Here is a 13509-nt window from a genome sequence, read left to right as displayed (position 1 = left end):
TATTCTTACTGCGATTTAGACCAGAAAACGATTTCCTCAATTTTACCTTGATGTCTCGAATGAGCTGCTGCGTCGGCGTCTCAATGGGCGCCTTGTTCTCAATCACACCCTGAATAGCCGAAACCCATCTCATGGCCTCGTTCAGCATTTTAGTGTACAGCCAGTAGGAATGCTTTCTCCCATGAACCACGATCTTCCAGTAGCCTACAAATTGCACACATCGACAAATTTAACCCATAGCGAAACTGTAATTATCAAATCATATATTATGTATAAAAAACTATTGCTGTTATTTGTTTATTCCAGGGATCCCAAAACTTTTTTCTGTGAGGGCGACATAATTTTTCCTTTCTTTAATGGGGGGCCTGTTCGGTCTGTAACAGAAAATTACATGCACCAGAGTGACTATCAGTATTATTGTGGAGATCTTATAATTTGAAATGTATTTATTATGCCTACTAATGCTAAATCAAAACACATTACTTATGCATATACATTTTGCTGGTGGGTGAATCTAATAAATAATTAGGTTACTGATAGCTAGGTTGGATCGTACTTACCGATAACCAATTAATCGAACAATAGTTTTTAAGATGGATACTAGATAAAAAACAAACACTCCATGTAAAATAATACAGAACTTTATTACAAAAAAACTAGTGCTAAATCATTTAAATGTGCTAAATGAAATAAATATGTATATATATATATTAATAAATATAATTATATAATTAATAAATTCTAAATATACATATTATATATTTTATTCTCACGTAAAAAAAAAAAAAAAAACAGCACGTGGTGACAGTGATTCACCTCTAGAGGCCGCTCTTGTAATGACAGCAGACCGGAGGCCGGAAAAACTATCGATTCTTGCTGAGAGCAAATAGTTCCAGCAATCTATCGGTGTCTCGTCCTCTAATAATAACTAAGGTACATTTTAGTGTAAAAGCCAACCTTTATCATTTAATACAGATTTTATATGAGTAAAACATATTTAAAATGACAATTTCAAAATACGTCTCTGGTGTTGTTCAGAGGGCCGTTCCAAATGTGAGGGCGGGCCGTATTTCACCCGTGGGCCGTAATTCTGTAATTTAGTTATTTTAAATCCAGGGTCAGGTCAGCTCACCTGTTTCTTTGAACACCTTCTCATCAGGTTGGACCACAGAGCAGAGGCTGTTCAGCACTAGCGTTCCCATCTTAGATGTGCTGCGCTCGGCTGATTTGTAGTAGTCCAGAGAGTTGTTCGTCAGAATGAACCAGCGCTTCTTCAGTTTCAGCGCGCTGCTCTTGGCTCCGGTCTTCACCTCTTTATGCAGCCAGCCTGGTTCACAAAGAGAAGAAAATGTTTGAGTTACCTCAGAACCTCTTTCAAACTCTTTTTATTACAAATCAAAATAGTGAATTAAATTGCAGGTAGGACTGACCTCTAACCAGGAACTCCTGGCCTTCAACCTTGGCGTCCCCTTTGGGCTTCTGCAGGAGGCTGATCCAGTGGTGCATCTCCTCCGGAAGCTCCGTGTTGCAGTGGATCACTCGATTCGCTGTTATGATCACAAACGAATTGGGCCTGTTGGGGGGAAAAATAAACACTTAACATACAATTTTTGGAGCTGTATGAACAGATAAAGAAGGCATACTGACCAATCAAAAATCAGAATTCAACAGAGCTGCAGTGGATATTAAAGACTCACCGGTCCGGATTGTCAGACGCACACACGGAGTCAATCAGTCCGACATCCAGAGTTCCCTGAGAAACAACGATATTAAAAAAAACTCTGAAGGTGGACGTCATCAGAATATCGCAAGTTCGCAATCAGCTTGATATTTTAATTTATAGTCAATCAAAAAACCTCCACACAAAATATACTGTAGTATGTGGAGCGGATTTGGAACAATCAACGTACTACGGCATTTTTTGGGTTCGCCTGCTCGTGGGACATCTCCAGCAGTTGCTCAGGGATTGCAGTGTGAACCCGACTCAGCACTGTAAACCAACCACTGAGACACACACACACACACACACACACACACACACACACACACACACACACACACACAGTGATAACAGTTATCAGTAATAACAATTAAGCATTAAATACAACACAATGGCAGAAAATTAAATGGTTACACATTGTACAGAAGCAGTTTGAAGTCAATTAAGGACGAAGTGAAGACATTAGTAGGCCTTGCTCTTGCTCACATCATTTGATCACCCTGTGTATTGCCTCTTCAAGAAAAAGCATCATCCCTCTTGTCTTCCTAATTACTCCATACTCCATTTTTTAGATGAGTAAACATGAAAAATGACAAAACGATGCAGTTTTTGCATCATCGTACACTTTTTATGAGAGACAGATTAAAACTCATTGTAGAGCTGGATCATGAGTCTACCTGGCATCTTCTGGTGACTCAGCAAACACCTGATACGTCCGTTCATCCGTCACAATGTTCAGTGCGTTCTCCTTCTCGTGGTTGTCGACTATCTCCCTGAATAAAATATCAGAAGGTACCATGTTAAATTGTGTAACACAAAATAGTCTATTAAAGTGTATATGTTTGTTTAGGACTTTACGCTGCATGGATTGATAAATTGTCATGGTCAATCAACTGTAAATGTCAATTGTAAAAAATACTTATCATACTCATGAAAAATCATTTTTTTTAATAACTATATTTTCTACTGGAAAGAAAGTACATATGTGGCAAAAGGTTTTTCAACACCCCAAAGACCATTTCAACACTCCAATCAGGGTGCCAATTATTTTGCAGCTTGCTGTTTAGAAGCCTAGTCTGTTTCCTTACTTGGCTGAGCGAATGTCGATGGTGCCCTTGAGCTTCTCCTCGCTATCGTTTTCGAAGTACATGAGTTTGGAGTCGCGCAGCACAAACCAACGCATCTTCCAGTTCCTGCGTGAGAGCGTGGAAAGTCCTCCGCCTTTCTTATAGAGCCAGCCTGACTTCAGAGACTCCTGCTTGGATCGGAACCACATGAACGTCTCGTCCTTCAGCACACACCAGCGCTTTCGCCACGGGATCATCAGACCCGCTACAGAGAGAGAGAGAGAGAGAGAGAGAGAAGTGTTTGCTTTCAAGCAGTAAAAGCCTGACTACACAATATCTTACTACACAACATCTGCAAAGTCACTCACCTTTCATATAGAGGTAGCTGTGAAAGTATGGAGGCCCGTTACCATTCAGAACATTGCCTTTCCCGTTTGACAGCTCTTCATCTGTGTCAGCGAGACCATCATGCTCTTCATCACTCTCCACATACTGACACAGAGAGAGAGAGAAAATATTTACACCAAATCAAGTGTGTAAATAAAAAATAATGATATCATAATAATAATAATATTAATAATAATAATAACAAATAAAAAATTTAGAATAATAATAATAATAATAATAATACTTATTATTATCATACTTTTACTTATACAGTGCATCTGGAAGAAAAGTATACATATATAGTATATAGTTTTTCATTTTTAATACATTTTCAAAAAACTTGGTTCACAACCACTATGTGCTACTGATTATTTCTGAGCCCTTATTTAAAAAAAACATTAGAGGTTCAATCCTAAGCACCACCAAGCTGTTATTTTTGAGCTGGGAATTGCAAAAAAAAAATATATAATTTTTCTATGTGTCAATGTATATGTAATAAATAATAAATAAATAAATGTTCTGTGTAGATTTGTATGTATGCATGTAGAAACGTATGTGTGTGGTACCGAATCTGAGCTGCGATTATATGACTCCTGGCTGGCGTTGGTGCAGGTGGACTTGCGCGCATGCTCCAGGTCATTTGCGGCGTTGCTGCTCTGACCGTCCTCCAGCTCGTCCTGATCATAGTCGGACTCTGTGTCCAGCGGAAGATGGTAAATTGGCTCCTCGGTTTCGGTCAGCCTGCTGCCCCGATCCGCTGCCTCACCCTCTTCCTCATCTGCCTTTTTCTCCTCTTTCTCATGCTCTACAGGCTTGGACACTCCCTTCTCTCCCTCTGGTTTGGAGATATCCTCGTTCACCTGTGCAGGCTCTCCTGGGAGTGGTGGAGGAGGAGGAGGTGGAGGAGGAGGTGGGGGAGGAGGAGGAGGAGGGGGAGGAGGTGCAGGGATGGTTGGAGGAGGAGAAGGAGAAGGAGGAGGTGCAGGGGCGGTTGGAGCAGGAGCAGGAGCAGGAGCAGCAGCAGCAGCAGCAGCAGTTGAAGAGGACGGCAGCGTGCCTTCAGCAAATGCAGGTGGAGGTGGAGGCAGTGTGGCTAAGATCTCCTGATCAGGAGGCCCCTCAGCCGGAGGAGGGAAATCAGACAGCGAGACTCGACCCTCAACTGCGACGGAACTTTCAGACGCAGTCGGCAAAGCCGATGCCTCGGGGGCCTTCTGCTCAGGTTGAATGCCAGCGAAGCTCTGCAGGTCAAGCAACTGAGTGGCAACACGGGACGCATGCTTTTTTAGCCGCAGAGCCTCGGCATGACGACGGAGCCTCAGCTCCTGCCTTGAGCTCTCACACAGCTGAGACACGCCGTCCTCCCTCTGCTTCTGCAGCCGCTCGATCTCCCGTTCCAGCCTCAGGATCTCCTCCATCTGACGGCTCTGCTCCTCCACAGACAGCTGAAGAGAAACCGAGTGAGACATACAATTCACTGCATCTTTCAGTTAAGGTTTATCATATATAGATATATAATCTCCTCCTGCTCACCTGAGGACCTTCTGCTGCTTCATCCTCTTCTTTTTCTTCATCTCCTCCTTTCACCTGTTCTCCATCCAGCTCTTTCTTTTTCTCTTCTTCCTCTTTCTTCCTTTTCTCCTCCTCCTCTCTCTTCCTCTTGTCATCTCGGAGTTTGCGACACCTGCCCCGTGCCACCTGCCCACGTCGGCACCTCTGCAGGACGAGCGCGGCCGAGCGTTTGCGTACGAAACGTCGGCGGTAGAAATGCGCTCTGTAGTTCTTCTGGATGGTCACAATGCTGGACAGAGCTTTTTTAAAGTGCTTCCTGGAATGAGAAACATGTGAGTTTTACTCCTTTTGCTCATAAATGTTCGAAATAATAAGGCCATTAGTCATTTAAAAAAAACTAATTAATATTGCATATTTATGCTATTATTCTTGTTTAATATTCAATAATAAAATCAAAAAAACACAAATATTAGAATATTTTAGTGTTAGATATTAGATGTTAGATATTTAATTTATTCTATTTTCTATTTCATTTTAAACAATTAATACAATTAATATTTTAAGGGTTTTGTATTTTAGATCCCAACATTAATCTGTGTGAATCTATAGAAACACACACCTCGCTATATAAGAGAGCAGGTGCGCTCGGATGATCAGACCGGCTTTACGCCGCACCTCGTCTCGCTCCTTCTCCAGTCTCTGCTCCAGAGACTCCTTCATAAACACCTACAAGTGGGAGGAGAAAGTCTCCGAGTGAATCCCTCACGCATAAAACCAGAAACTGGTAAAAGTAAGCGGAAGAAAGAGACGAGGGTTCTTCACCTTGGTCTTCCCGAGCTGCCAGTCTTTCTTGGTGTGGTCGTTTTTGGTGAGCAGGTCAGTGCACCTCTTTTTCTCATCGACATCAGCCGCCCCTGTTTTCCCGCCTTCCTTCAGAATAATCTTATACCTTCAAATGTAGGAGGAAGCTGCAAGTGAATAAACTGTCTGATATTATACATACTGTTTTTACATTTTTACTAAACTCAGTACCTGCTCAAGAAATCTTTGAAAGTGCGTCTGACAGGAAAGCCCGCACGCCGGATCTTCACCGTCTCCAACATTCCCGAGTAGCGCAGCTGATTTAGAACCACCTCCGGGTCAAACCTGTTTGGGGTCTATGGAGGTAATAAAAAAAGTAATGATTCAAGGTTTATTCAAAATCATAGCTTGTTATGTTTCCTAAGAGCTTTTAGCTAAATTTCGCACTTCGGACTTCTTCTCTGAATGCTAAATATAAAAATACCACTTGATTTCGAACTTTACCGTATCAACATCAATCTAAAAAAGTCTGTAAATTTGGAGCATCTGCTGCACAATTCCCAGTAAAATTGAACTGAAATACTGTCAGAGCTGCTGTTCTTTAAAAATTAATGAATAAACAGCAGTGAAAAGTTGTCAAAACGTTCTTTAGCAATCTCCTATGTCTCACCTTGTCCATGTTGGGTTTGATGCAGCGCACAAAGAAGGGGTTGGACACACTGAGAGTGGCCATTAAAGAGTGCAGAGAGTCCTGAGTGACAGGAAAGAAAACCAGTCACATAAAACCACACACACACAATCGGATCCGAACAAGAACCAACCAGAACCAGTCACCATTTTTTATCTGGATCATTTTATATCTGAAGATTTGATTTGAAACACCATTTCGTTTTGTGATTATGATGCCTGTGGCTTCCTGGAAGAACCTATGTTGGACTTTTGACATCTACTTTGTCTTATACCGTACACATATACACAAACTTTATAAAATAAAGGAACATCTAAGTTTTTTTCTCTTGCAGAACTGTAGAGAAGGAACAGGAGCACTCACTCTAAACTGGGAGCTCACAGTGGGTTTCTTCCGGGCAGTGCCCATCTTCAGGGTTTCTTCATTATTCCTGCTGCCCACTTGCTCAAACAGGTCATAGATGAAGTCCAGCCTGCCACACACACACACACACACACACACACAAAATCATATATATTTATATATATACATGTATGCACTTGACATGAATCATTGCTTGTATAATTTATGTGTATTGTGCAGAACTCAAACCTGCTGTCCTTCAGCATGTTCAGTATATCGTCTCTAAATGTATCTCTGTTCTTCTCCAAGATGCCTCTCACGTCATACAAAACCTGCGGAGATGATGCAAAAACATTTGTATGGGCTAAAACATTTGTATTGTTTGTAGTCAATTTGCAACATAAATCCACAGAACACACACTGTGTCTTGCACTGTTTGCACTCAGTTGCACATCAGGCACTTTACATGGTGAGGACAACCTACTTTAGACCTTAGCTCTGTGTTCTGTATGTAGCTGTATGTCATGTGATGTTGCTCTATGTTGTTTAATGTAGCACCAAGGTTCGAGAGAAACATCTCATTTCACTGTGTACTGCATCAGCTACTGTATATAGGGTTGAAATCACAATAAGAACTCCTGGATTTGATTTGACTTGACACCTCAGTGGCTTACCTGAAAACAATTCTTGCTCAACTCAACATTAAGAGTTTATAACATAAAGTTTAAAATACGGTCCTTCTTATTTCTGCACAAATAATGGAGAATTTTAACTCCTTGCCGTAGCTATATGAAAATAAACTCGTACAGGTTAAATTTTCACTTACAGTAAAAGTCTGAAAGCAGCAGTGAATTCTGTCTCTAGAGTATAACAGTATAACTGTTGGTATAAGAGGGACAAAATAGTAAAAACGTTACTAGGGGAAAGGTCATGAGTTTAAATCCCAGCACCACCAAGTTACCAATGTTGGGCCCATGTGCAAGGCCCTTAAGTACTCGTTTATATAAATACAATAATTGTACATCACTCTGGATAAGGGCATCTGGCAAAGTGCCATAAAAAAAAAAAAAAGACAAGATGACAAATATTTAGTTTTATCATTAAAATTTAAAAACAACGGAACTCGAATAAGACAAATAACTCACAGCAAAAGTATTGTTAACAATTTTAGTCTTCATAAAAAGTATAAACAGCTGATATTTGCCAAAACGTTTATTCTAAGTGAGTTTCACTTGATTTAATCTTAATTCAATGTGAAATTCTTGCCAATGGGAAGCACACATTCACCTGATGTGATAGATATAAATGGAGGTTGTACAACGTTAGAGTATATAAAGCCTTCAAACTGTTAAACACAGAGATAGAGAGAGAGAGAGAGAGAGAGAGAGAGAGAGAGAGAGAGTGTCAGAGTCCCACCTCTCCAGCATAGTGCTTTATACCAAACTGATGATCTGCCAGTCGAGGCTTCACGTAGTATGGGTTTGTCTGAAGAAAGGAAACAACATTAAACACTTCCATCTGGTTTGGCACAATCCAAAGCTATCTATTTAACATGTATGTCCGTGTGTGTGTGTGTATGTGTGTGTGTGTGTGTGTGTGTGTGTGTGAGAAAGAAAGAAAGAAAGAAAGAAACTCACCGCATGCCGGCTGTGCAGTTTCTCCAGCAGAGTGAAATCAGTGCCTTTAGGGAAGCGGCTCTCCTCATTAACCAGTGCCAACATGCCCAGTTTCTACAAACACACACTCATTCATCTTCATGTTGTTTAAACAGCACAAACCCTCACTTTCTAAATGACTTACAGAAATTGCCATCAATATTTACAAAAGATCTCTCAGCTACACTGAAATGAAATGTGGAAGTGTGGAAGTGTGTATTTTATCATTTACCTTCTCAATCAGATCCAGACATTCAGCATTGTCCATCCAGTCTATGGCTTCCCAACGAATTCCCTCCCTGTATACACACACACACACACACACACACACACACACACACACACACACACACACACACACACAAGATTTCTTTATAAACACTATGTTACGTTCATGCTATAGCTATGATCATGATCATTTTTTTTTTGTAGTTGATATATTGAAAATGTTCTAAAATTATTGGCACCCTTCAAGGATGGTTTATATCAAATAAATTTCAACAAAATAGGTATTATATATTTTACAAGATATAATAATAATAATAATAATAATAATAATAATAATAATAAAAAGACTTTTGTCAGATGAATCAAAATTGTAATTTCTTTTTGGAACCCATGAACACCACGTCCTCCAGACTAAAGAGGAGAGGGACCATCCATCTGGCTTATTATCAGCACTCAGTTCAAAAAGCTGCATCTCTGATGGTATGGGAGTTCAGGGCATGCGGTTATATGAAATATATTCCTATATATACACCTGCACTGTGTGTGGAAACATGTATAAATCTTCACCTGTTGTACTCGAGCTGCTCCAGAGAGAAAATGTGTTTGTTAAAATACTCCTGCAGCTTCTCATTGGCGTAGTTGATGTTGAACTGCTCGAAGCGGTTCACCTGCAGAATGAGTGGATGAGACGTGTGTCAGACATTCCACCTGACATTTATCGCCCCTGTTTGTATATATGACTGTCGTGTATCGTTGTTTTGTATGTGTGTGTGTGACATAAGTATGTTACTACAACAAGTAATATTTGAAATATACACTCCATTTAAATGTGTGCGTGCGTATGTCTGCGGGCTCACCTCGAAATTCTCGAAGCCGAAGATGTCGAGGATGCCAATGGATTTGAAATTGTCTCGGCCGTTGATCTTCCGGTTGATCCGCATGATGATCCAGGAGAAGCACTGAGAGTACAGCGCCATGGCAACCGAATCCCGTGAATCTATTGCCTGATCATCGTGAGAAGGAAGTGATAAAAGGAGAACGTGTAATGACTGGGGTGTGTGTGTGCGTGTGTGTGTGTGTGTGTGTGTGTGTGTGTGTGTGTGTGTGTGTTCATGAAGGAATGTTGCTGCAAATATGCAGAAGCAGGATTTTGAATGTATCTGATCAGGGTTTATGCTGTTGTAGCATATTTGGCCACTGATTGGAAATCATTTAAGAGTAATTAAAGTTGATATACACATTTTTCTGACGTTTCCTCACACCGAAAGTGTGTTTGTTTGTCATTTCATTATGTTTAATGTGTTGTACCTGTTCTATAGTGAGCGGAGAGCAGATCTCTTCTCCCCTCAGGATCATGGAACGCTGAGTCATCACTTCGGACAGCTGGAACGAGTCCAGACCCAGAAGCTCACTGACGTTAGTGACGACTATATGGAGAAAAACAAAAAACATAATTCTCTTGTTGTTCTTCATACAAAGGGGTTAAAGAGATTCAAACCCTTTCACTTGATTTTGCTTGATGTGATACCATAAACCCAATAACTTAAACAATTGCTTGGCATAATAGTGATAATAATAGTCATTATAATAATCATTATAATCATAATAATAAAAATGCATATGGATTAAAATGTTCTAAATTATAAATTATACTTCTGCAGTAATGTTTTATTTGATATTTCGGTCATTTTAAGGCATCAAGCTATAATATTTTAATATAATCACAACATTAGTTTTACATCTTTAACATATTTAACACATTTTTACTCAAAATAAGTACATTTCCTGTATCATCCTTCAGATTATTCTGTCTAACGTGGAGGTAACGTGGAGGTAATGTTCACACCCTGCTTGGTGGTGATCTGAGCGCCCCCTGCTGTCATAAACTCAATGTTGCCTATCTGCAGGACTCCAGACAGCAGCTTGAACATGTCTCTGATCTCCTCCTCACTAAACTCCAGCACCTTCAGAGCTTCCTAAAACCAGAGAGAAAGAGAGATGAACCATTGACAGAATGTGTGTATGAGTGTGAGTTTTGGGTCGTAAACTGTGTACCTTTAATATGTTTCATTCGCCAGTACATTAGTGTACATTTAAACAAAGACTGATGGTCAAGAAATGGAACTGTAAATGAACTTTTATGTTGAACATGTTTCTGAAATGGGGATAAATGAGTCATCTTGATGATATTCCATTAGCAACAAGGAAAAGTACATTTTGTTTCCTTTATTTGCGGAAGTAACCTGCATAGTATTGACAGCATATACTTGTTCTTTATCAATCTGGCAACCACATTCACATGTGCATCACGAAATTCTTAAAAACTGCATCTCTGAGCATCATAAAAACCCCTGAAAGTCTGATGTCTATCTCACCATGACGCTGTCATAGAGCTTCTTATCGTCCAGGTTGCGGTCCTTCACGCATCCAGACTGACTCAGGTAGTGAAACAGCTCCGGAGGTTCGGCCAAAAAATACGTTTCTGCACCAAAGTTTGATCAGCTGATTAGGCTGAACAGTGTGTATAATATATTGTGTGTGTAGTTGTGTGTTGCTATGCTGATCCACCTTTTTGCCCCACATCAGCACCGGCCAGCAAAGCGTAGAAGATGTGATAGTTTCTCTCTCCGGGGTTCTGTCTCACCACGCGGTTCTGAAACCAAAAATCAAGCTCAGATTCTCAGCGACTTTTACTCTTAGTGGGAATTATACATACCTCAAACAGGGCATTTAGTGGTCATTTGCCCTACCAGGGAAATAAAAGTCTGCTTAAGTTACCTTTTCAAGCAAATCTAGAAGAAGAAAGGTTAAGGAAAAAAGTTTTTTTTGGACAATGACTACTGTGTAAGTACATCCAGATGTTTCCATGATGTTCTTATGAATCAATAGAGATATATACATAGGTATATATGTACATAAAGCTTCAGGAATATACTTTAGATAAAAATACAATGGATGCTGCTGCTAACTAAAATAAAGTATAGATGTATATATATGTTTTATAGCGTTAATGAGTAGGTGAGTAGGATACAGTCGACGATGCAGCCTCCTTGGATGTTTCCACTCTGACAGAAATGAAGCTGGATGAACTTTCCAAAGCGACTGGAGTTGTTGTTGTAAACCGTCTTGGCGTTTCCAAAAGCCTCCATAATCGGACTGGGGTAAGCAAAATGGGCAGAAAAAAAAATTAAGTGAATTTGCATATCGAGCGCATATATAAAGCGAATTAATTAGCATTTGGCTTTTACATTTATTGCATTTGTTTGTATTCTATGTGCAACTTCTGATGTATATTTTTCCTGCATATCACATCTGTATTCATGCTAACAAGTGTTCATCTGCATTTATCATGTGTTTATCTGATGACCTGCTCTGGACGATGGCTTGCTCTACGCAGGCGGTTTTCTCTGGAGCACCCGCTGAGTTCTGGCTCATCACAGACAGGAACTGCAGAAGAAGTTTAGTGCTCTCTGTTTTACCAGCGCCGCTCTCGCCACTACACACAAAACACACACAGGCATTTATCAGGCATAAGTCTTATTTGTCTAGTGATGTTGTTAGTTGTTATCCCTGAGGCACTTCGGGGAGCAGAAGTAATGAAAAAAACGTAATGAAAGTCAGCTTTCAGGCCTCAAGAGCTAATAAAATTATAACACAACAAATAGCTTTTAATAGATTTTACTTGTTGCTAAAACACAACATCTGAGCCACAAGCCAACAACATAACACTGTGTTTTCTTCGATTAGAGGCGACTCTGTGCAGCTGGGGATGTTTCTCATTAACGGCCTGGGGATCCATGAAATTACGTAGTAAGAACAGGAACCCTGAGGATTTGGATTTGGTTAGTAGTTAATGTAAACAGTCTGCTACACTGACTCAGAACTACAGTTTGCTTCTGATCTCCATCACTGCACCTCAACGTCGTTTATCTGTAATAAATAAACATTCGGTGCAACCAGGATGAGGATGAGGTTCCCTCTTCCTTGAGAGGTTCCCTCTGGTTCCTCTTAAGGTTTCTCCCTTATGCATCTCAGGGAGTTTTTCCTGTCACCACAGTCAGAAGAACCACGATAAGCGAACACCACCTCAAAAAAATGTTATTTTATATATACAGTACTGTACTGTATTAACATTTTACTTCATTTTATAATCAATAATAATTTTTTTATTAATACATTTCCATAAAAACAATTCCCTATAAGTTTTTTGGTCTATGCCATACAATTCTACTATTCGTTATTAACACTGTAATAAACTAGAGCATTTAGTTTTTTTGTGTGTGTTATGACCTCTTAAATTGTGTAAATGTGGTAAAGTTGAATGTAAATTTGTTTGCCCCATAAAAAACAGTAAACCTTAGTGTTTTTTCTCTGTATTAAATTCACTGTGCAGAAAGTCCACTTAGTTTTATTCTGTCATGCTCCAGAACTGAGATTTGAGCCTCTCATTTCCAATATATTACATGGATGGATGGATGGATGGAAGGATGAAAATACACCTGTTTTATTCTTTACCCATTTTAATAATCTAAAACCCATTTTATCAATCATCTCATGGTCTACACCTAATATGCTACACAATACTAGTTCTAATACAAGTTACTCTAGAATCTACTACACCATACTATTTCAATCCCACCTTAACATAATTACACTACATACTGTTTCTCTACATCGTAATGCACTGTACTATATCTCAGCTTTGCATTATGATCGATTGAATCTCTGTCCGCTCCTAATTCCTATTTCAGGATGTGAAGTATTAGACATTTGAATGCAATTCTTTTTAAATTGTGCCAACCAGAAAAGTTCCCGCGTGCTGTCAGATTGCGTATTAGAATAAAAACGTACCTTATAAGCACACATTGGCTGTCGTGTCTTTTCCAGAGGCATCGGTAGCTCTCGTTGGCCACGGCGAAGATGTGAGGCGGGAGTTCGCCGAGGTGATGTCGACTGTACAACTCTACTGCTGAGAGATCAAACAGGCCCGTGATCTGCTTATACGGGTTCACCGCTGCCAAGATGGAGCCGATGTTCGTCTGAGAGAGAAAGAGAAAGAGTGAAAAAGAGAAACGCTGATTTTTTATTATCAGTCCTGGTTTGCATTGT

At 39.9% G+C, this 13509-nt stretch overlaps 1 protein-coding gene across 1 annotated transcript in view; it reads right to left on the bottom strand.

The window, feature by feature from the left end:
• myo10l1 (myosin X, like 1) overlaps nucleotides 1-13509 on the bottom strand; it is a 36694-nt gene that overhangs the window by 5706 nt on the left and 17479 nt on the right. The window contains exons 4-32 of the mRNA XM_046848665.1: nucleotides 13252-13439; nucleotides 11768-11896; nucleotides 11432-11556; nucleotides 11179-11192; nucleotides 10969-11053; nucleotides 10776-10882; nucleotides 10247-10376; nucleotides 9709-9827; nucleotides 9258-9404; nucleotides 8968-9068; nucleotides 8405-8471; nucleotides 8155-8247; nucleotides 7934-8002; nucleotides 6767-6849; nucleotides 6539-6647; nucleotides 6158-6238; nucleotides 5719-5843; nucleotides 5509-5635; nucleotides 5306-5412; nucleotides 4708-5002; nucleotides 3741-4619; nucleotides 3156-3279; nucleotides 2809-3052; nucleotides 2398-2493; nucleotides 1911-2004; nucleotides 1698-1753; nucleotides 1431-1573; nucleotides 1133-1327; nucleotides 47-204 (exon numbers count right to left, since the gene is read on the bottom strand). Coding sequence (XP_046704621.1) covers nucleotides 47-204; nucleotides 1133-1327; nucleotides 1431-1573; nucleotides 1698-1753; nucleotides 1911-2004; nucleotides 2398-2493; nucleotides 2809-3052; nucleotides 3156-3279; nucleotides 3741-4619; nucleotides 4708-5002; nucleotides 5306-5412; nucleotides 5509-5635; nucleotides 5719-5843; nucleotides 6158-6238; nucleotides 6539-6647; nucleotides 6767-6849; nucleotides 7934-8002; nucleotides 8155-8247; nucleotides 8405-8471; nucleotides 8968-9068; nucleotides 9258-9404; nucleotides 9709-9827; nucleotides 10247-10376; nucleotides 10776-10882; nucleotides 10969-11053; nucleotides 11179-11192; nucleotides 11432-11556; nucleotides 11768-11896; nucleotides 13252-13439 — 4290 coding nt within the window. The remainder of the gene's footprint in view (nucleotides 1-46; nucleotides 205-1132; nucleotides 1328-1430; nucleotides 1574-1697; nucleotides 1754-1910; nucleotides 2005-2397; nucleotides 2494-2808; nucleotides 3053-3155; nucleotides 3280-3740; nucleotides 4620-4707; nucleotides 5003-5305; nucleotides 5413-5508; nucleotides 5636-5718; nucleotides 5844-6157; nucleotides 6239-6538; nucleotides 6648-6766; nucleotides 6850-7933; nucleotides 8003-8154; nucleotides 8248-8404; nucleotides 8472-8967; nucleotides 9069-9257; nucleotides 9405-9708; nucleotides 9828-10246; nucleotides 10377-10775; nucleotides 10883-10968; nucleotides 11054-11178; nucleotides 11193-11431; nucleotides 11557-11767; nucleotides 11897-13251; nucleotides 13440-13509) is intronic.

This window comes from Silurus meridionalis, chromosome 1, assembly GCF_014805685.1.
Source record: "Silurus meridionalis isolate SWU-2019-XX chromosome 1, ASM1480568v1, whole genome shotgun sequence".
In the NCBI taxonomy this organism is placed as follows: Eukaryota; Metazoa; Chordata; class Actinopteri; order Siluriformes; family Siluridae; genus Silurus; species Silurus meridionalis.
The sequence above is the reverse complement of the archived record's forward strand: the minus strand, read 5'-3'. Positions and strand labels throughout refer to the sequence as shown.